The sequence below is a fragment of the Temnothorax nylanderi genome, unplaced genomic scaffold (genome assembly GCF_030848795.1).
Source record: "Temnothorax nylanderi isolate EJ_2023f unplaced genomic scaffold, tnyl_v1.0 TNYL_tig0001_pilon, whole genome shotgun sequence".
Classification (NCBI taxonomy): Eukaryota; Metazoa; Arthropoda; class Insecta; order Hymenoptera; family Formicidae; genus Temnothorax; species Temnothorax nylanderi.
The window spans coordinates 3684958-3704658 of NW_027249063.1; the positions used below are offsets into that span (position 1 = coordinate 3684958).

General features: G+C 45.7%; 2 protein-coding genes across 6 annotated transcripts in view; both read right to left on the reverse strand.

Annotated features, from left to right (window-relative positions):
• Nucleotides 1-16295, reverse strand: part of Pkn (serine/threonine-protein kinase N) — a 31390-nt gene extending 15095 nt beyond the window's left edge. Inside the window, exons 1-5 of one of the 4 annotated variants that reach the window (XM_071720744.1) lie at nt 15809-16295; nt 11242-11370; nt 9744-9945; nt 1441-1544; nt 608-815 (exon numbers count right to left, since the gene is read on the reverse strand). In XM_071720744.1, the coding sequence (XP_071576845.1) occupies nt 608-815; nt 1441-1544; nt 9744-9945; nt 11242-11370; nt 15809-15832 (667 nt within the window). In that variant the 5' untranslated portion in view covers nt 15833-16295. Of the gene's footprint in view, nt 1-607; nt 816-1440; nt 1545-9743; nt 9946-11241; nt 11371-12793; nt 13790-15808 lie in introns of those variants that run through there. The other 3 variants (XM_071720692.1, XM_071720626.1, XM_071720799.1) reach the window with 3 other exon arrangements.
• Nucleotides 16296-16639: 344 nt separating this feature from the next.
• Nucleotides 16640-19549, reverse strand: Cog6 (conserved oligomeric Golgi complex subunit 6). Of its 2 annotated transcripts, XM_071721194.1 has the most exons (9): nt 19204-19547; nt 18820-19094; nt 18605-18749; nt 18305-18516; nt 17997-18220; nt 17530-17921; nt 17303-17464; nt 17024-17185; nt 16640-16956 (listed from the first exon to the last, which is right to left on the reverse strand). In XM_071721194.1, exons 1-9 carry the CDS (start codon nt 19279-19281, stop codon nt 16723-16725), a joined length of 1884 nt encoding a protein of 627 aa, XP_071577295.1. In that variant the 5' UTR covers nt 19282-19547; the 3' UTR covers nt 16640-16722. The 2 variants fall into 2 exon arrangements, with proteins under 2 accessions (XP_071577295.1, XP_071577340.1); XM_071721239.1 differs by lacking the exon at nt 16640-16956 and having other exon boundaries at nt 17296-17464; nt 19204-19549.
• Between the last annotated feature and the right edge of the window lie 152 nt (nt 19550-19701).

Genomic DNA, 19701 nt, shown 5'->3' on the forward strand with positions numbered 1-19701 from the left:
CGTAACGAATATATCCTTCGACGAACAAAGCGCTTCCTTCCAAGAAACGCCATTTACTACAATAACGAACACACTACGCAACATTGTACTTTTATACTGAATACTCGGCAGAAATTCCTGGGTGAGATACGAATGTATACCGTGTTCTGAAACGGTTTCATTACCGCAGTAAATGTCAGCTTACTGTCTTCATTCCGTAAACTTCAACGTTAACAATGAAATGTATACAGCTTAACTGTGATTGTTCAAACAATTACAACGATAAAGCTGACGATACGCATGTATGTTCGACATAATTTAGCGAAACTTTCTAATAGCGTGTATCAATATTTAAATAAGCGCAGCGTTTTAGCCAGAGATCCTTAATCTGCGCGTGTAATATCGCAAAATGCTAGTACAACTCTTTAAGGGCGTTCTCCGGTCCTTATACTAGAGAAAATCGATTATTTTACAGAAAACGTTTCTTCTGTAAAACGTATTGTTACAATCAATATACGATAATCGATTATTTTATAGAAAAATATTTTGGAATATTCTTTCAATTATTTTCTTTCTCTGTAGTTCGGTTTGTATACACAAATTGTTATTAATAACAACCGACATGTACCTTTGTTGCTAGCTGTTTCGCCGTTCGGTGGTGGCGCATCGCCTCGTTGTTGCTGCTGCCGTGCCTGGCGCACCTTCATAATCCGCATACGTAGGAACTCGATTTTGGCGCGGGAATCATCTAGCATTTGTTGAGCCTCCTGTAGCAATTTTTTGTCGCGATGGCCACTCGTTAAACTCTGTATCATGTTTTCAGCACCCTGCTTGACCTATCGTGAATATAAAACGAATGAGATGACGTTTTACATGTATTATTTTATTAAAATTCTACTATACACTATTGAAAGTTCTCTCCTCGATTTGATGCATTCAGTGTATGTAAAAAAAACCAACCATTTTATCAAAAACCGAAAGGAGGAGGAGGAAGGTATAATTGCAGACAATTAACGCTTCTGCTGCATTAACAAGTAATAACTGCAAGGAGTCCAGGCACGTTAGTCTAATTACTTCAAATCCCCGCGTGATGTAACGAGAGATTATTTTTAGTAGGAGAAAAACTGCGAGCGACTCACTGCGCTGACTCACGCGAGGCTGATACAAGAAAAGTGAAAGAGAACTACCGAAGTTCTGCGTAATCACTCGGAAAACGTTGTACATGACTCTGCGAGAATTTATATTCTGAATCTACATTATCAAGTACCGCGATATATAATTATTACTGAAGAGGACATTCGTTATCGATATTCTCCGATATCGCGACAACTGTTGCTAAAAATGATAGCGTGACAATTCGATATCACGCGAATGTCATCCGTGTTCGCGGATATCGCGATTGTCTGCTTGTTATTCTGAAATGTATGTAATTCAATAGTCTCTTTAACAGGCGGATTCTACCTTCAGTTCGATATTGAGCTGCTTCTCCAAGGACAGAAGCCGAAGATCCGTGAATAGACCTTCCTGACTCGGCGACGAAGGCCCCATCGGTGATAGAGGCGTGTCTGAAACAAAAATAGAAACGTTCACGAAATGAAAGAATCCGATATGACTTAATAATGTATCGGCGATACCGATATTAAACGGTAAACGAGATATCTCTCGATGAAACGGAGCACTCTATGACGCGAGAACGTATCAAAAGTGCGTCATTAAAAGAATATACCTATATATTTTCTAGACGTTCCATGCGCGATTCGGACACGCTTTCTTTAGCCCGCGGGTATCTCTCTTCGTGTTCGGATTTTCCACGTTAGCCTAAGCAATCGCCGTCTTACACGTGATGTTTTTTTTTTTTCTTTCACGTCTGGCAATCTCCATTTGATTTGACAAGCGAGATCGTACGGCGCGCTTGGATCCTACTTTCCATCGCCTAGTGCTGACACGCTGAAAACGCCCTGACTCCCACGTATTCAAGCCAAGTATATGGGGAAGTGTGGAAAAAAGTGATGTCCCGCTTTGTTTCAGGAGCGCGCCGTTATGAATTTCCCATCGCTTCCTTTTCACCGCGTTTATTCTGCCTGTCTATCATCATAAACGTCTTTCGAGATACAACGGGGATTATCCGACAATTGCGTCAGATGCTTTCTCGCAAAGCCAGCGCGCGGCGGAATCGCTACACGTATACGCGAATAGACTCGCGACCACAATTTATACGAATAATACAATAATGCATACACAATGTAGTAATATTACGATGCGTACGAATAAAATACCCGCGTACATGTAATTCGTACCGGAACGGTGTGGGAAACGCAAGTCATAATTACAAGCGTTATTTCCGTGCCCGCCGGAACTTCCAACAATTACATTAATCAATGTACCTTACGTAATCATATCGCGTTATCCTTTATTATTTCGTATATTTCATATATTTTAACGGCGCGGACGCGGTCTGACGTCTCCCTATAATAGCGAATCTCCTCAAGGATATATATTAATAATTGCTTGCGTAATGCAAACCGCTCGAACACGTATAAATGCATCCTCTTGCGATGTGAATTAATGGGCTTTTAGTAAATACGTTTTAAAAAAAGTCAATTCTACGGACGGTTTATTTTACTCTAGTATACATCGTTATTTCAAGGCTAACCGTGCGATTTTCGAGGAGATTTACGTCGGTCCGTTGTTCGACCGCACACTGTTGCATCGTGCATGACTGGCGCACGAATTTAGCTCGTTAATGCTGCGATGTGGGGCACCCTTTCCTCCATCGAAATATGCCTATTATGCACCCGTGCCCGGGCGCACGGGAAGTTACCGTAAACACGTGCACGGTTCCACGGTTCCGCGATTTCCCTGTGCGCGCGTATACGTACGTACGTACGCACTCACGCACGCACGTCGCGATAAACGACGCGTAGTGCCCGTTCGACGCAAATGGGCGAACGCGGACGGACACGCTCACACACCGTCTATGCACACGAGTACATTCGACGTGTCCGAATAAGGCGATGCGAGGGAGCGAGCAGATGCGCGATTTTTCACGCGATACCTCAAATATGCTGTACCACCGAAAATGTATGCTAATCGTCGGCTTAGACCTCAGGAATCGCGTAAACGTCTAAAGTGTCTAAACGGTCGGCGAAAGCGTTAAGCATCTGTGATAATTTGCAATAATATTTACGCTCCTTCAGCATGGAAGGATCGCAAATATCCCGGGAAGTTGTGCAAATATGTTAAATTAGACAAAACTGAAATCGGTTGCACGGGAGAACATTGTTTTCCGATACTATTTCGACACGTTTTACATTTAATAGCAGACATTTTTTCACAGGGTACATTTGTCAGGAAAGAATCCAATAGACAGAGATTGAATTCTATGGCTAAAGAATTTAATTAATTCTTTGCCTAAGATAGATCTTATCGATTCCCGGCGACTTCATCGACCTCTCGGACAATCGCGGGACAGCTATTATTCCCGGGGATCGCGCACACAGGCAGAGATATAACGAAAGAAACGGGGAGCCAAGTCCGCGCGAATGCAAACACGTACCAGCCGTTTCACAATACGGCGAAAACGATGGCGGAGACGGAGGCGGCATAAAAGAGTTTGCGGGGACAATGCGGCATCGAGAGCTCCGCGAAACCGTGTCATTAGCGCAGCTCGGCCGAACACGTGCCCCATTATATTCCGCGCTTCTGCCCTTGCCCGCCGCCGCACGGGGAGACCCGGCTGACAAAGGCTTTCCTTGTTTTTGATACCGCCAACTGCACCCATCCACCCACCCTTCCTGAGCGCCCTTCCGCTTGTCCTCGTTCCTCTCTCGAATCGCCTTTTTCCCCCTTTTTCGGTATCCTTTCGCCGAGAAACAAACCGAGAGGTTACGCGAGCATTTGAGAGAAAAAAAAGATAGAGGAAGAAATGGAAGGGTGGTTGTGCAGAGCGTGCAAAGTGGCTGCAGCTATTCGCAGCCACTCTCGCCGGTTCAATGAACTCGTCGGGCGGGCGCGGCGCACGCAACCCTTTCGGTAGGGAGAGTGCGTGCGCTCTGGAAGAGAGGATAATTGCTCTCTGCCTTTTGCTCGCAGCGAAAGGAGAAAAGGACAGCGCAGCGACCACGCGAGGTGGTTATGCAAAACGTATCGAGGCGATGTGCAACCAGGTGTTCTGCCAGTCTTGTGCGCTTAGATGTGAAAGACATTTAATATTCCACGAATCTCAAAAAATATGTTAAAAAGCATTTTACAAAATTAAATTTTTTTTTTAGGTCTTAATATGGAAAGCCGCAAACCAAAAATTCGGGTAATAATCTCTCGAGAAGAATAGACAGAAATTACACACGGTAATTCCTCGGTGGCTGTACACGCAACCGCGATATGCATTGATGCCATCGCGCGATGCGTGCCGGTTTTGTCGTCTCTCCATTCCATTCATAACTCTACTCGCGTCGAAGCTGTTCCATCTACACGAGCGTGAGTTAGCGATACGTTCATAAAGCATGAACGGATCGCGGAGGGAGAGAGCTCTTGTGCAGTTCGTTAATGCATGTAAGAAGCGATTGTTCGTGTGCGATGGTTGTCGGCAACATCCTTATTACGGCATTGATTAAAATAATTACCGTAACTTTGCAAGAGGCGAGAGTGCGAGGCGCTTTATTTATACATCTAAGCCAGCATCGACATCGAGAGTCGCATACATATGCGAGCTCCTAGCATCTCGTCATAACAAACGCTTGCGTCAAGTGGACGCAACGGGATCTCTGTGAAGTTTTCCCATGGCTAAAATATTTTTCTCGGATATCTGACAGTCTCTCAAGAGTTCCAGATAACGTCTCGAGAGCTTTATTAAAGAGCATCACGACTCTAACTCGCGATCTCAATTGAAACAAAAAGAATTATTACCAATTTCTGTCTAATAAAACTGCGATATTGATACTCCGTATCTTCGGATTTTTATTTTTTACACTTCATCAGAGCTTCTCGAGAACGTATATCGCGAACTCTAGAATTCCTTGGGGAGGAATCAGATCTCTATTGAAATTGTGAAAAGAGGATCTTTTCGAAGATCATAAGATGACATATTGTCCCTCAAGATTTAAGTTACAATAATTACGATATTAATTGAAAATTGATGAATATTTTTCTCTTCTTTTTTAAAATAACGATCGAGTCGAAGACATCCTCGATAATAATCATATTTCAAGATAGTACACAATGCAGGCAGAATGCAAGATTTAACACCTTGTAATGTCTTAAAAAAAAAAAATACTCCGATGGCTAGGTAACCTTTGGTGCAGGCAGTACAGTTTTTTATCGTGTATCAGGCAAACTTTGCCATAAACACGCCCGAGGCGCTGATTAGCATAAACGGCAAAAGCGTACCGAGAAATTAGCATACGCCTCGAAAAACCTACGACGAGTAACCCCGGGCGCTCGGCAAAGTAGCAGTTAAGTTATTAGTATAGAGCCACCGGTTGGTTGCGCCGATCGAGAAAATCGCGGGACCGGTCCGATAGAAAGTGCAGCGTTAAAAAAGCAATAATGTAGCGACGGTTATGCCAGCGAAAATCACTTAAAATCGAGTAACACGACGCGACGCCGCAACGACTGCATGCACACGCAGCCGCGACGCACAATTTCCCGAGAGACTGTACGGAGATGAATTAGATAATTATTTGCGAGAACAAGGCTACGACTCGTCGCGAGCGCTTCATACCCTTGACATGGGCTACCGGAACCTATCGATTATCCGCAATCATTGAATGATCGTAGGCGTCAATTGCCATCCATGGTGAACGTATCGCACGCGAGCACGGTGAGGAGAGTCGGTGTTACTTGCGTTAGACAGCACTGATACATTATATATGACGGATAGGACGAGTTACAAGACATTTGTATTGCATGAGGTTTATCGATCTAATCTGTTCGCCCACAATCTCGAGCACCAGTTTTCCCGTAGTAGATATATCGCCAGATTTGTAGCGATAACGTCTCTCGGAATCACGTATCACGTGGATCAGAGAAAATGAAATTCTGAGATGTTTTTAGATTTTAATTTTTAGATTTTAGATTTTAATGATGATATCGCGACTTCCAATACACCTCTGATACGAAATAATTAAATATAGCATATCGCAGGCGGATCTTCGCACGTCGACGAGAACAAATATTAAGATCGTAAACGCGATGTCTGCATATGTAATAAAGATCGCGAAAGGTGTACTGAGAGAGTCGTTCGGCGAAAAGGGAACACCCGCCTTTCCGATCAATTAAGAAGTTTTACGAGCGCTGATGAGGTCTGATAACGAACTCGATACATTCGCCGCTCCAGTTATACGGAAGCGCAATGCGCTATACTGCTGTGCAATACGGTATTACGTACGTCCGGAGGGGCAGGTTTTATGTTACGGAACTATATTGGGTCTGCTATATTAATATAGCTACTTAAGTAGCTATACATACGAAACGTCCGATTTTAACGGTACAAGTGTACTTTGTGTGTGTAATATTCTTATAAATTAAACATGTTCCCAGCGATTCTTGCGTTATCGTTACGTCACCGATGAATAACTCAGGAATACGATTTCTCGGGAGCCACAAATATTTCAGTCGCGAACATAAAAGTTCTAACATTGCACGATGATATGTCTTGCGGCATGCAGTATTTCCGGCGCTTATTCGAACCGGCAACCTGAGTGACTTATTTAGTTACGAACCCAATGCGCGGCCACTTAAAATTTATTAACTCGTAAATGCCTGGCCCCTATACCGTTACTGTGTTACGAACGTTGCACGTTCGATAAAGTGCACTTCATAAATTCATGCATGGTATCCTGCGGTCAATAAGCTTTATAATTAACTCGGCTCATAAAATCTAGCGGAATTTTCGCGACCGAACAGCGCCAGGCGTATCGTGATTCATCGGGGATTTCCCCACCGGGAAGATAACCGATAATTAGAGCGAACTATACCAATTGCTAGCGCGATTGTAAAACACGTTTACGTTTTTATAATATATACTTTCATTTCTTAGCGATTCGCCAATCCGCTGCAGTTTTTACAATGGACTTTTAAGTATAAGCTTACGAGTAAAGACGAAATAATCTCCGTTTTGATCATTTCTTCGCGGAATTTCGCAGAGTTTTATGCCTCTGGCGCGCGTGGACGCGATTTTTCGGCTGTCATGGGATCTTAAATCGGGCCCGGAGGGAGGGCCCGGACAGGTAATCCACAAAGATCAGGCCCGGCCGACCGGCTGGCCGGTCAGGCAGGCAGACGGGCGAAGGAAGGAGAATCGGAGAAGAGGGCTTCCCCCGAGAGCGCCGACGATGGAATGCGAAAGCGTGGGTTCGGTTTGGCCGTAACGCGATCTCGATATACAGAGAGGAGCACGAGGTGGTCGGATGGCCGGGAGAGCTTCGGGGCCTATGTACGCACGCGTAACGGTACCCCGCGCGATCGCTCGATCCCGATCGCCTCTCTTCGTAATGCGCTCTCGATCGTCTCGCGTCGTACACGCGTCTGCGTATGTGTGTACGTTTGTACATGAACGTTTTCGCCATTGCACGCAGCAGGAGAGCGCGTGTCTCGGCAGAGCTGGAAAGTGAACGAACATTGTCGTCGTCGTCGTCGTCGTCGTCGTTGTTGGCGTCTGCCTCGCACCGCTCGCCATCCTCGCGAGATACCGAGAAGGAGAGAAGAGCGTGAACTTTCTCCTCGATCTCGAAACTGTACCGCCAAGCGCTGAATCGATTGGATCAGTCATTTTTTTTTAGTAAACTTGAGAATCATTATCTATCGTAGACAGTGATGCGATCCAGGGAAAAAGACTTTACTTCTTGACGAATTCGGATGATCTTTTCTTCATCAGTTTCTCAGAGTTATTGAGCTCTTAATATCTATAATAATAACTTGAGAAGAACACTCTCAATGCAGAAATTTCGGGATCGCACACTGAATGGCGCGTCCCCCATCGTACTAAGGGAAACTGAATGAAGCACCCCCGAGGCAGGTTGCTAGAGACCAAGTATGATGATGACTGACTTAACTGGAATGGATAGAGAGCGTCTCGGGGTCCAAGGTATAAATAGCCGCTACCACTTACCGTCAATTCAGAGCGGGTGCAAGACTGTAGTTCCTCTGTACAACGTATCACGCAGCGCATAACGAAGTGGCCACTCGTAATACAGCGAAAAAATGCTCTTCAAGAATCAGACGATGTTTTGCCCGGGTGTAACGTACTAGAGTAGCCTATTAATTGCGTTATATGATCATCTCGATGATCGTATAACTCCGCTATACTAATTACGGACTCAACGTCACATACGAACGAACAATTTTTCTCCTTCGAATCAATTCCTCCGTCTGAGAATATGCAGGTGATGTTTATATCTCGAGCATTCAACCAAATGCAACAGCGCAAAAGAAAACAATGCGACTATTGAATTTCAGTCATCAATTTAGACAGACTCGCGGAATGTGAAACGCGATACTGTCAATACCGAGAGAAGACAACGATCTCTGATTACAAAAAATTCTGTTAATTGTTCCTAATTGTTCCGCGGAATGAACAGAGAGAGATTTTGAGCCGAGGCAGAATAGACACAGAGACGTGAAAGCGATAATCGTCGTCTCTTTGTCGTCTCGTCAAAACTGCAGTAACCCGTGGAATTGAATGCCGTTTTAAGCATCGCATAGGAGGATACATAGAAGCTAGATCGAATCGTACACGGCACGAAGGTGTGCAGCTAGCGCATAAACCCAATATCACGGAAGAACGACAGTGTTAACGGCACCAATAGCGCCATTATTTTGGAATGTATTGTCTTCCATCGCCAGTCAATCGATCAGCAGTGAAAAGAATAAATATACCCCTCGCTGCATTTATCTCATCGATCGCGCTTTTTTAACTTAGATTCAATATTTAGATTCAATATTGACACGTCTTTCGCTATATTTATCCAATTGAGCGTTGTCGCGCGAGCGTTTAGATACGTATCTAATGCATAGTGATATGTATATTGACCGATGAGTCAGAAACGTCACTGCGTTAAAGAGATACGCTCGATTTGTCAGCGCTAATGGCGACGTAAGGCTAGCAGCCTAGCCTGGTATGCTCAGACGAGCTTTATAAACCCGAAGACGTCGTCTCGACGCTTCGTTAACGGGTGGAGTTATTAAGTGCCCCCTCGTTAACGACACGGAACAATCGTTAACGCGGTAGGGAGCTGACATACCGGAACATTAACTATTATCGCAATGCATCGATACGTAAAACCAATGAATAAGCGGGGCAATAATCGCCGCGTGCAAATAAACGTGAAATTATCGTAAAATTTAACGGGAGTACTTTCGTGAAACTTGGTGAAAAAGCCTCGCTCGAGTAATCGGCTCGATGGTTATCAGGCTCTCCGATTATTAATATCCCGCGCGCTTTAATTGCTTGTAATCGTCTATCTTCTACGATGACTCATGTAATAATGCTTGTTAAACCATCGCGCGACGGATGTTAGATGTAAGAAACGCCGATTTCTCTTTGCTTATATTAACCTGTTTTCCACGAGTGTCCCGATATCGAGGATCTTTAGTGCTTGTACCGATATTGCATCTGACGCGCGACGCGCTCGTTACATAAAACCCGTTTAGGAGCGCGTAGCGGACCGCTTTATTCTCGCTCGGTCAATGCTACGCGGAGAATATCATAAGGCGAACACGAAGATGGTATCGCATAGCGAAGCCGCGTGCGGCTTCGCTTTACCAACCTTGACCATTGGAGTGATTCTGCTGCGGCGATTGAGGTTGGCCCTGCGTCAGTATAATTTGACTCTCGAGCTGCTGGAGCTCCGCCTGGAGCTCGTTTAGCTTGCTGTTCGCCTTCTTCACAATCGTCGCGACATCCGAGAGCGACTTGCGATCGGTCGCGACCTCCCTCAGCTTCTCCGCACCGGCCTTTATCTTCAGCTCCTGCGAACGAAAAAGCGTCAAAATTAATAATTGTACATCGGAACAATTATCGCAATCGCGCTCTCATTTCAATCGAAAACTAGCGTCCTGTACCGCCAGGAATTTAACTGCATATACATTTAATCGCTCAATCGTGCCGCTCCCCCGTACGGCAAATGAGACGTAAAATCACACACGTGCCCAATGATACCCTTTGATATTCTATTATCAAACATTAATGCATAGTGGCCGCGAATTTTCGCAATGAGTCATTCGACGTATTTTTATTTTCTAATCTAGGGCATGTTGGTATGTGAAGAACGATTGGTCCAACAACATCACGTCAAACATTAAATCAAAAACAATCGTTAAAAAAAGATACTTATTCAATGAGGAATTAAGGAATAATGGTTCATTTAAAATAAACGGTCTTGGCTTCCGAGGCGATATGCATGCATCCATTCTGCGGCGCAGTTGACTCACAGTTTGCAGCGAATGCTCCGGTAACAAGCGTTTATGAAAATGTGCCGCGTTAAGAAACCTATCGTATTATATACTATTACACGCAGCTTTGTTTCGCAATGGATCTATTAGCGATAGGTAGCAGTCAGACGAGAGTTTTGTAAAGGCGCTTAGTAAGTACAGAGAGGTAAAACAAGAGAAAGATTAAAAGAGAAAAAGAAGAGAGGGACGCGCTGTCATACAGCAAAACTTGTTTTTGCGCGAGTTGCAGAAATGTTCGGACCACCCTCAAGTTTCCATTCGCAACGTGATTTAGAACGTGAACGTCCGGCGCATCCGGAAACCATAGATCATCGATCGCTTATTACCGAGTTGTACGTCGGATAATTAAGGCAGATATAGGTATACGCGAAAAAATATAATCGCGCACGATCAGTAAATACTCGTCACGGTCTCGTAATCTTTTTGAGTTGATCGGAGATGCAATTGCAATTGCAAATTTCCGAGATTATGGAATCGGCTTAAATTAGCCTCATATAAGGATGCAATTAATATTTCTACTACTGCAATAGATACCCTCGTCTATCGTAAGAGATTTATTACTCGAGAACGTTAAGGTAGGCGAGCAAGGAGAGATTAATTTCTACGCATCGAGATAAAAAAAGAGACGCATTAGGCTGATTATTGCTGGAGAGGAAAAGCGAGAGGAAAAGGGAGGCGGTACAGGCCAGAGGGAGATAACGAAGGAGACGCAGAGTGCTGACCGTGCTACCGTGTGTACACACAGACGAAGAAAAAAAGACCGGAGCTTCGCAGAAACTGCAGTCGACGAAGGATAAGCGAAACTCGACGTACCTTGCGTATTTCTCGGCGTATGTGCTCCCGCAGCACGTCGAGACGAGCCGGCAAGGGCACCTGGTCACTGCCGGCCACTCCATACTTGCTCGACAGTTCGTAAAGAACTGGGTGCCTGATGTAATCGCCCTGAAACAGATACAAAGTTCGATCCTGATTATTGACGATCGAGGTGCAGCGATCGAGCTTGGGCGAAAGAACGCGCAATAACGACGGGCAGTTCGTCGGACGATTAATCAATCTCTAATTAAACTCTCTCTTTCTAATTAAAACGAGAGTTCTTCCTTTTGCTCTATACAGTAATTTCCACTTTTATATACGAGACATGAGCGAAGCACCATATCTGTATTTAATCACTTCTTTTCATCCTTGTGTGCCAAGAGATTCGTATCAATTAATAATCGACATCGTGCTCGTTTCCGCGCACCGTATACGTATATAATCTTTTGGTATTATGCGCGAGAGCCCGCGTTAATCTTCATAGTAATAATAATAATCGCAATGTGATCTCTCGCGTTAGCGCTCGGGTTAAGATAACACCGGGCGGAAATTGCACCGTATAAATATCGACGATCGGGGAGTATCGCGTCGGGCCGAGGGGAAACACCGCGGAATATATCTATCTCTTAACCGGAAATCGTCTGGCGCGTATACAGACGTATATACCGCCGTGTGGCCTACCCGTGAGATACGGATATAGAAGCTAGGTAAACACAACACACGCAGGAGAAAGTATCGGTCTCCCGCGGTCTCTCTCTCCTCGCATCGAATGCCGGGCATCGAAACAGCATCATCCATTGTGATGAATGGACGTCGCGTCGGTTAGTTGTCAATCAGCGTGGCGATACACAATTGCTTCGACCATGGAAACGTCCAAGGGTATTCGATCAAACTTCTAACGGACGCGTTAGTGACCTACTTCGAGCAACGTGCAACGTGCAACCGCGTCTTTGAATCGCGAGTAAATCGGAGGCCGCGAGTTTGCACTTGACTTTGCGTTAAAATGGTGACGAAAGGCTATGAGAGTTAAGTACAGGGCTATATCGCGGTTGTTGGTGCGTGATTTTTCAAATTAACTGATTTACTTCAAATTTCCGCCATATAATGTTCCGGACGTCTCGGCTCCACATTGAGCCATTTTTAACGGTTTTAATTTTAATTTTTATACCGTTGGGGATGACTCAGGGTGGAGCTGAAACGTCTGGAACGTTATATGGTTGAGATTTGAAAGAAATCAGTTAATCTGAAAAGTCACGCACTAACAACCGCGTTGTTACTCTCATAGTCCTTTCATCGCCACGATTTGCTGGTTCATTTTCGAGAGTCCAGAGTCTTAGGGCCGGTTGTTCCAACCTGTTGGTAAGCTAACTAATAGTTAGATCATATATATGTCTTTGTTTATCCTTTAAATTAGACAAAGATAGGCATTGATTTAACTATTGGTTAGCTTACCAATAGGTTGGAACAACCGGCCCTTATTTCTTTTATTTAGAGGTAAATAAAAGATTCATCCCGACTCAATCCAGAACCGACACCGTCGGCGGAAACGTACCGCACATGGCGCCGCGCAAGTCCATTTAGAGCCGGTCATTTTGGTTAGTGAGATGCACGAAATCGACCTCCTCTTCTTTTTGTCCACTGCGATAAACGACATCCTTGAAACGGCCTCGCACCGGACAGTCTCGTCTCCTAGTCTTAGCGTATTACGTTTTGTCGTGCGAGGCTAATATATCGGCAGGCAAACGTTTTAACGCACTGAGCAACAAACAAACGAGGTCCCACCGCGATTAATCACTGCTGAATCACTGTCATCGGAGCGATAATCTCCAGGGCCCGCGGCCGCAGGTCAACGTCAGCCACCTGTTGCGGTGGAAAATCTACGATATCACGTCCGCGCGACATATATTTCCGCGATTTCGCACACTGTCGCTGTCACGCGGGCGGGCTAACTGTAAAACTCTCCGCTCGCACCCGCGAGGAGCAGCGCGCGACAACAAGCTCCTCGAATTTGAGAAGTAGAACTGACCAAGAAGACAGCGCGCGACGCCGTTATCTCTTATCTCGGCCGCGCCGATAACAGCGTTACTCAACTGTAAAACGTGGACTTATCGTTTTCTTACAATGCTAATACGAAGAAGGTATCTTCGAGAAAAAAAAAAAACAGCCTATCGTCAAGCAAACACGTAACTTGGTGCCATCCGACCGTTTCATATATATTTTTTGTTATGACTCTAAATCAACAATCATTCGTATGTGATGCGTAATGCATAATCAATTCCCACCATAAGCTTCCAATTTCTTTACACCGCAACCCAAGTTGTGCTGACTTTGATAAACTCAATTTATCTCGAGAAAGAAAATATCCGTGAATTTGTACAGCATGTATATTGTAATCGTGCTATTGTGCAAGAAACAGCATCACAGGGGAGACCTGTCGAAACGACATGGCTACTGCTAAAGCGTTAGCCCGAAGTTACCGCATGAAATTACGACGTCTCATTCACAATCCGCGATCGTACAAGTTACGCAAATCCTCCTCGTGTCAAGACGTTGCCAGGCGGGAATAGGAAACGACGAAGAACCCCCCGGCTTCTCTGTCTTCGAGAATAATGAAAGTGGATGTTAATTTGGTTTTCGCCGCGTGTGCGAAAACGTGCGCACGGCCGGCACCCTGACGCACGATCTATTTTCATGCATTCCGCCAATATTTGTGCCACGCCGATAATTGCCGGGAGGTCAACAGACGTCGCGACGTCCGGGGAACCCTTTACGTCCGGACCAACGTCTCGCACGAGGAAATCGCACGGGGAAAATCGTGAAAGCAGCGAGGGAATTTCACCGATGCCGCGCGAGCCTCCTGGGTTCGAAACCATCACGCAATGCTAAATTTAGGGAATCCTGACGTCCGCGATAGCGTTAAATTACTGATTCATTACTCATCCATTGGCGCATCACTGATCGTCACTGTAGTTTTAATCCGGAGCATAAACAATTACGAAATTCGAGATGTATAAAATTTATCTGTTACACTAAATTGATCTCCAAAAGTTTGTCAGAACAAAATATTTTTCCCTTTAGGTAGAAACTTTTTCACTCCCCTTTCAAAGAACTCCAACTTTATTTTTATCTTATTTATTTTGTTTTCCACAGATATTTTAGTACACGGTTCGACGAAAGAAAAACGACAAACTTTTCCGCACCAATTTGATATTCCCCGTTTCACCGTGAAATTAAATCTTAAAAAAAAAAGATGCAGTCGATATCACTGAAAATATTATAGAATATTATTCTCGTAACATCGCTCGACATTCTATTCGCTGCGAAATTCGAGAAAGATGCCAGTGAACGATCTGATAGAATCGACCTTTCGAGATCGGATCTTTAAGTGTAACTCGCGATTATACGCGCGAAAGTTTTCGGGACAAAAACCGACTCCGCGATCTCCCGACGACGATCATCTCGGATTCGAAGTCTGTAGAAGCCTTCACCGTAAAACGTGCCCGATCGTGCGCAGGCAGGTCTCCGGTGATCCGCTTGCGGCGGCCGAGCATGTCTCTCGGACGTTCCGTTGCCCGCGTGCCTCCTCGCGAGAGGAACAGGTGTTGCCGAGGAGGAACCGACCGGCGCGAAAAGTCAGTCAGGACCGGTTACACCGACGCTGATTAGCGCCGACCGGCCACCTTCTCGTCGTCTTCGTCAGGTAGAACGATAACGATCGCGAGAGCGAGACCGGCACCGTCGCGAGCTTCAATCCCGCTGCTGTGCGAGAGTGCTCCTTTGCGATCGTCGAAGGACGAATCTCTTTCCGCGTCGAAAAGTAACCTCGGCGAGATATCGCTCGTAAAATCCGGCATGGTAAAATTCTCCTCCGAGACCTGGGTCGTACGATTTAGTCGCCAATCGGACAGACCTAGATCAATCATTAGATTAATTTACTATCTATGGCAAGTATACGTTGTGAGTGTATATAATAGTAGGCCTTAGCCGAGCAGTCGCTAACCGCAACCTCGCGATCGGGTGGGTGCCGATCGCCCAGACGACGTCGCTTGATCCTCGTTAACTGGATTTTCTCCCCGCGTGGATTTTCTACGCCGCACAGGTGGCAACGTAATCTCGAAGGGAACAGCGGGAACAGAGTCAATTAACCCAGACAGTCAACGGCGAAGGAAATCGGATGCATAGATCAGATGTGCGGCGCGGCGGCCCGTCACGCGTCACGCCTGGTTCGCCGCGCGATTCTCGCACGAAAACAGCGACGGTTCCCGTCGTCGGTGGGGAAAGCCCGCTTGTGCCCCGGGGTACAAGTGCATGTGCGTCGCGGACGAGCGAGCGAGAAACGGCGCGGGCGGAAAGAGAGGTGAGAGAACGCGAACCAGGAGCCAGGACGAGGAGCCGTCCGCGTGCCCCAGGAGAGGGTGCGCGATTACGGCGTACGGCGGGTGTAAGGTGTAACGCACGGGGAACACACGTCGGGGGCACACGTCGGGCACGCGCGCCAGTTCGCAAAGAGAGCGTGGAGAGAGACGGAGAGCGCAGACGGAGTGCCTCGCGCGCGGCGGAGACTCACCTGATAATAGCTCGATTCCGCCATCTTGCTCCCGCACTCAATAACGCTCTTTCCACTCACTCACTCACTACTGCCGCCGCTTATCCATCCGTCCTTTGTACGCGTCGATGGGTCGACGGGACGGCGAGGTCCATGGCGCGTTTGATGCCCGCGGTACGGAATTATATCGCGCTGCGTGCGTCGCGTCGCGTCGGCGCCGTGCCCGCCGCCGTACGGCGCCGCATTTCACGTCGCCCACCCCGTGTGTGCGAGACGACACACTCCGTACCCGGACTCCGGAGACGCGATCTCGGCGGGGCCGTTCCCCCGGACGCGCGGACAAAACGATCGACGCGCGGGATCGCTTGCCGATCAGGCCGACGAAACGGTTCGCGCACGGCGAGCCACGCACTACCACACGAGCGGATGAATGAAAGACGCGCGGCGCTCGCGAACAAAATGCGGAAGCGACCACATTCCACCGCACCGGACTAGCGACTGACTGAAAACGCCGGGCCAATCGCCGCGCGGGGCGCGTGCGCCGACGCCGCCGACCCGCGGCCGTCGCGGGCGACGCGAACAACGTCGACCAATCGGCGCTCGTCGTCGCCTGCGCTCCAGAATCGCGCGCCAATCGCGGCCATTGGCGGGACGCTGAATCCGCCCGTCTTTCCGGAGTTTTAAACAAAGAGATCTTTACAAATCCGATGTTTAACAAAGGCAATAACGCACGTTACACGTGTTAAAACTGTTTACAGAGTTCAAGATATTTAATTGATTATTAAAAATAATGATTAAAAATGTTTAAAAAGCTCGAGACATTTCATGTTTATAAAGAATCAAGCATAGGACTCATTTTCGTATACTTCATTATCATTTAAATATGTACATGTATGTATATAATACACGATGCCTTTGGAAGTTTGGAGATGTAATTATTGAGAAACTAGTGTCTGAAGAAGGTCCTCGGGTGTCCTAGAAAAGAGACCGCTGGGGTTTTGGTATAAATTCTTCGGGTCGTGGCAGGCGTCGTACAACTGTCTATATATAGCTCCGATTACTTCAAATGATCGTTTCTGAGTGATCACGCGATGATTGTTGCTCTGCAGCAAACTTATTTGCGGTAGCAGCAAGACGTCCGGCATCACCAGAAATGCCTCCAGTTTATTCTGTGAATGAGCATCAATGCCTGTCGTTAATCGTATATTATTCTATATTTGCGATTGAAGCACTTACAGTAAACTCTTTCACGCTGAGGGCATCCATGCCGAGTATGGACGAAAGCGGTCCCTGATCGCGTCCTTGCAGGATGGTGTAGATCGAGCCGAGATTTAAATGCGCGACCAAAGAACTAGCTTGCTCCGACGTAAGCGTGTCGATTTGCGCATCCGATTGTGCCTAGATTATTACAGTTGATTACGATATCGTCAAAATTTACAAGTAAACGCCAAATGAAGCAATAGAAATAATTTTATCTTATTACGTCTGACTCTAATGTACAAACTAACCAATCACCTGTAACCTTTCTAATCTCTGATCCATATACTCGTACAATGCTAACGTCGATTGTATCTGATGCATACAATTGAGAAGATAAACGGCCATATCCACGGTTGGCAATCTGGATGCTGTTTCATTTACTTCTTGAAGTAATGGATCGATAATACACGACACGATCTATGGATCATAAAACGACATAAAGTAAATGCAAAAAGGCGAAGAAATATTTTTGCTGAATATACCTGCAACATATCTTTCTCCCTGTCTTCAGCTATACTGGCGACCGACAATATTTCATTTAGAAGTGACAATAGTCTAGAGACTGATGGAGCGGGGACCAAATCGCTTCCGGGAGGCTCCGCGCGCTCCCCGAGAGCGATTCTCGTTTCTCTCTGCAGCCTGCTTAGAAAACTCTTTTCGCTCAAGACTAATAAGTCCGACAATGTCTGGTCCAGGACGCTGTCGGGTATGATTTGTTCAATAATAGCGTGGTAAAATCTGATTAAGGTTGTAACCGAATATAATACTGTTGCTGGCGCCTCTGTAGTTATAACATGCTCTATTCTTGATTTTAAAGGATGACATAATCCCTCCGTGATATTACTTAACGCCTGTTTCACTTGATCTGACACATCTGCGATAAACAAATTCATATTTAACAATTTAAGCCTAACAAAGGCTTAAGATGAAAAAAAAAGGAGTTTCTTACCTGTTTTATCACAGCCTTTCACTAAAATAAGAATATTCTCTTTCTCTACAGGGATCACTTGATGCAACCAAGCAAGCATATCGCCGACATATCGCTTAGGATCATTGGCATGCATTTCTATAGGATTAGGTGTTCCACCAAAATTTTCTCCTAATGTTAGCGCATCTATGAAGGATCCCACCAAAGTAGTTCTTCTTGCCGCACAGTATTCGTCCAGAATATACCTAGCGATGTTCAGTGCGTGTCAATTATGATAAAAATAGCAGTTTCAAAGAAGTAATACTTGAATTCAACGTTAATCGTCTTACTTAAATAGCACTGGCCTATCTTGTAGCTTATTCATAGCCTTAATGAGTAACGGCACCAAACGTTCGTTTTCTATGTTTTTACACTGAGTTTGCGTCCACCGATATAACCTTTCAAGCGCGGATTCTTGCAACAACGTCATCCTTTGCATGATATCCAGAGCCAATGTCTGATAGCCGGACTGCATCAGTACTCTACATTTACCATGAATATCCTAGAAAAGGAATTCCAACAAAGTTATAACAGTATAGCAACAGAAGCAAGTTATCGCTACTGAAGACAAATAGCTTTGATAGTACTACCTGTACTTTATTAACTACAGAAAAGAACTCCTCCGTTATAGGCGACTCTCTGGATGATCCGTGCAGTACGCTCAATTCAGATGGAGTCAGTTGGAAATTTCTGATAAATGCATTTGCGACCTCCTGCTGCATAGTCAACGCTTGACTGGGGAATAAAAGTAAACGATAAGTTTCTTAGAAACTACAGCTGCGTATCATCCTATAAATAACTTTACCTTTCGCTCTGAAGCTTGGAGGTCTGCTCGATCAGTTGCGACGTTTGAGCCTTCGTGACTTGCAAGCGATTAGTCATAGATTGCACAGCCGTGTTCATCGCTAGAACATTTTGATAAACATCGTCCAAAGCACCCTTTACCTCCTTGAAGGCGGCCAGGAATTCTTCGTTTATCGCTAGGCTCCTTCTCTCTATTTTGCTCCGCAGATTTCGGCGGGAATTCAACGTGTTCTCCGTGAAGAAGGTTGACAGTTCTTTCAAAGCCTCTAGCGTGTCCTAAAATACAGGATCTGAATAATTATTCAGCACTCAAAAACGTACCCAAATTGCAGAAGAGAGATTCCCACATGATCGACTCGTTTATCATCGATGGATTCATTCGTACCTTATCGTGCTCCACCCTGGATTCCAGCAACTTGTTGACCCTCCGCACTAAAGCGGAGTTAATGTTTTTCTCGCTCATCGCGGGTCTTGAAGTTTATCAGCGGCACATAACCTACGCGGGAATGTCAACGAAGCCATGTCAAACGTGTACACGTCATCTGAGAGGAGTGCGCCGAGTGAGGACAGGTCAGGAAGATCGGGTAAATATGCAGAATAGTGGCCTCCTCACCGATTTCGTTGAACTTAGGCTTAATCGACGCGTTTTTGCACAAAACGACCGAATCTGGCAGAAAAAAGTGTCGCTCTGCCCCGCGAAGCGAGATATTAGCAGTCAAAGTTGACGACTATCAGGTTATGAGACCTGTCATACCGACAAGATGTAGCGACTACGAGCAGTACGAGCATGCCCCGCGACCACATGCGCATGCAAGAGGTCACGTGACAACTGTTTGGTTGGTAAGTCAGAAGTATAACATAATTCGAAATGATATTCTTTCGG

What these genes read in the sequence shown, in the direction of transcription:
- Cog6 (XM_071721194.1), bottom strand. Translation starts at nt 19,281, where the DNA reads ATGAGCGAGAAAAACATTAACTCCGCTTTAGTGCGGAGGGTCAACAAG. An exon ending in CCAGGGTGGAGCACGATAAG is followed by an intron (nt 19,095 to 19,203) that starts GTACGAATGAAT and finishes CCTGTATTTTAG; the next exon opens with GACACGCTAGAGGCTTTGAA. An exon ending in TCCAAGCTTCAGAGCGAAAG is followed by an intron (nt 18,750 to 18,819) that starts GTAAAGTTATTT and finishes TTTATTCCCCAG; the next exon opens with TCAAGCGTTGACTATGCAGC.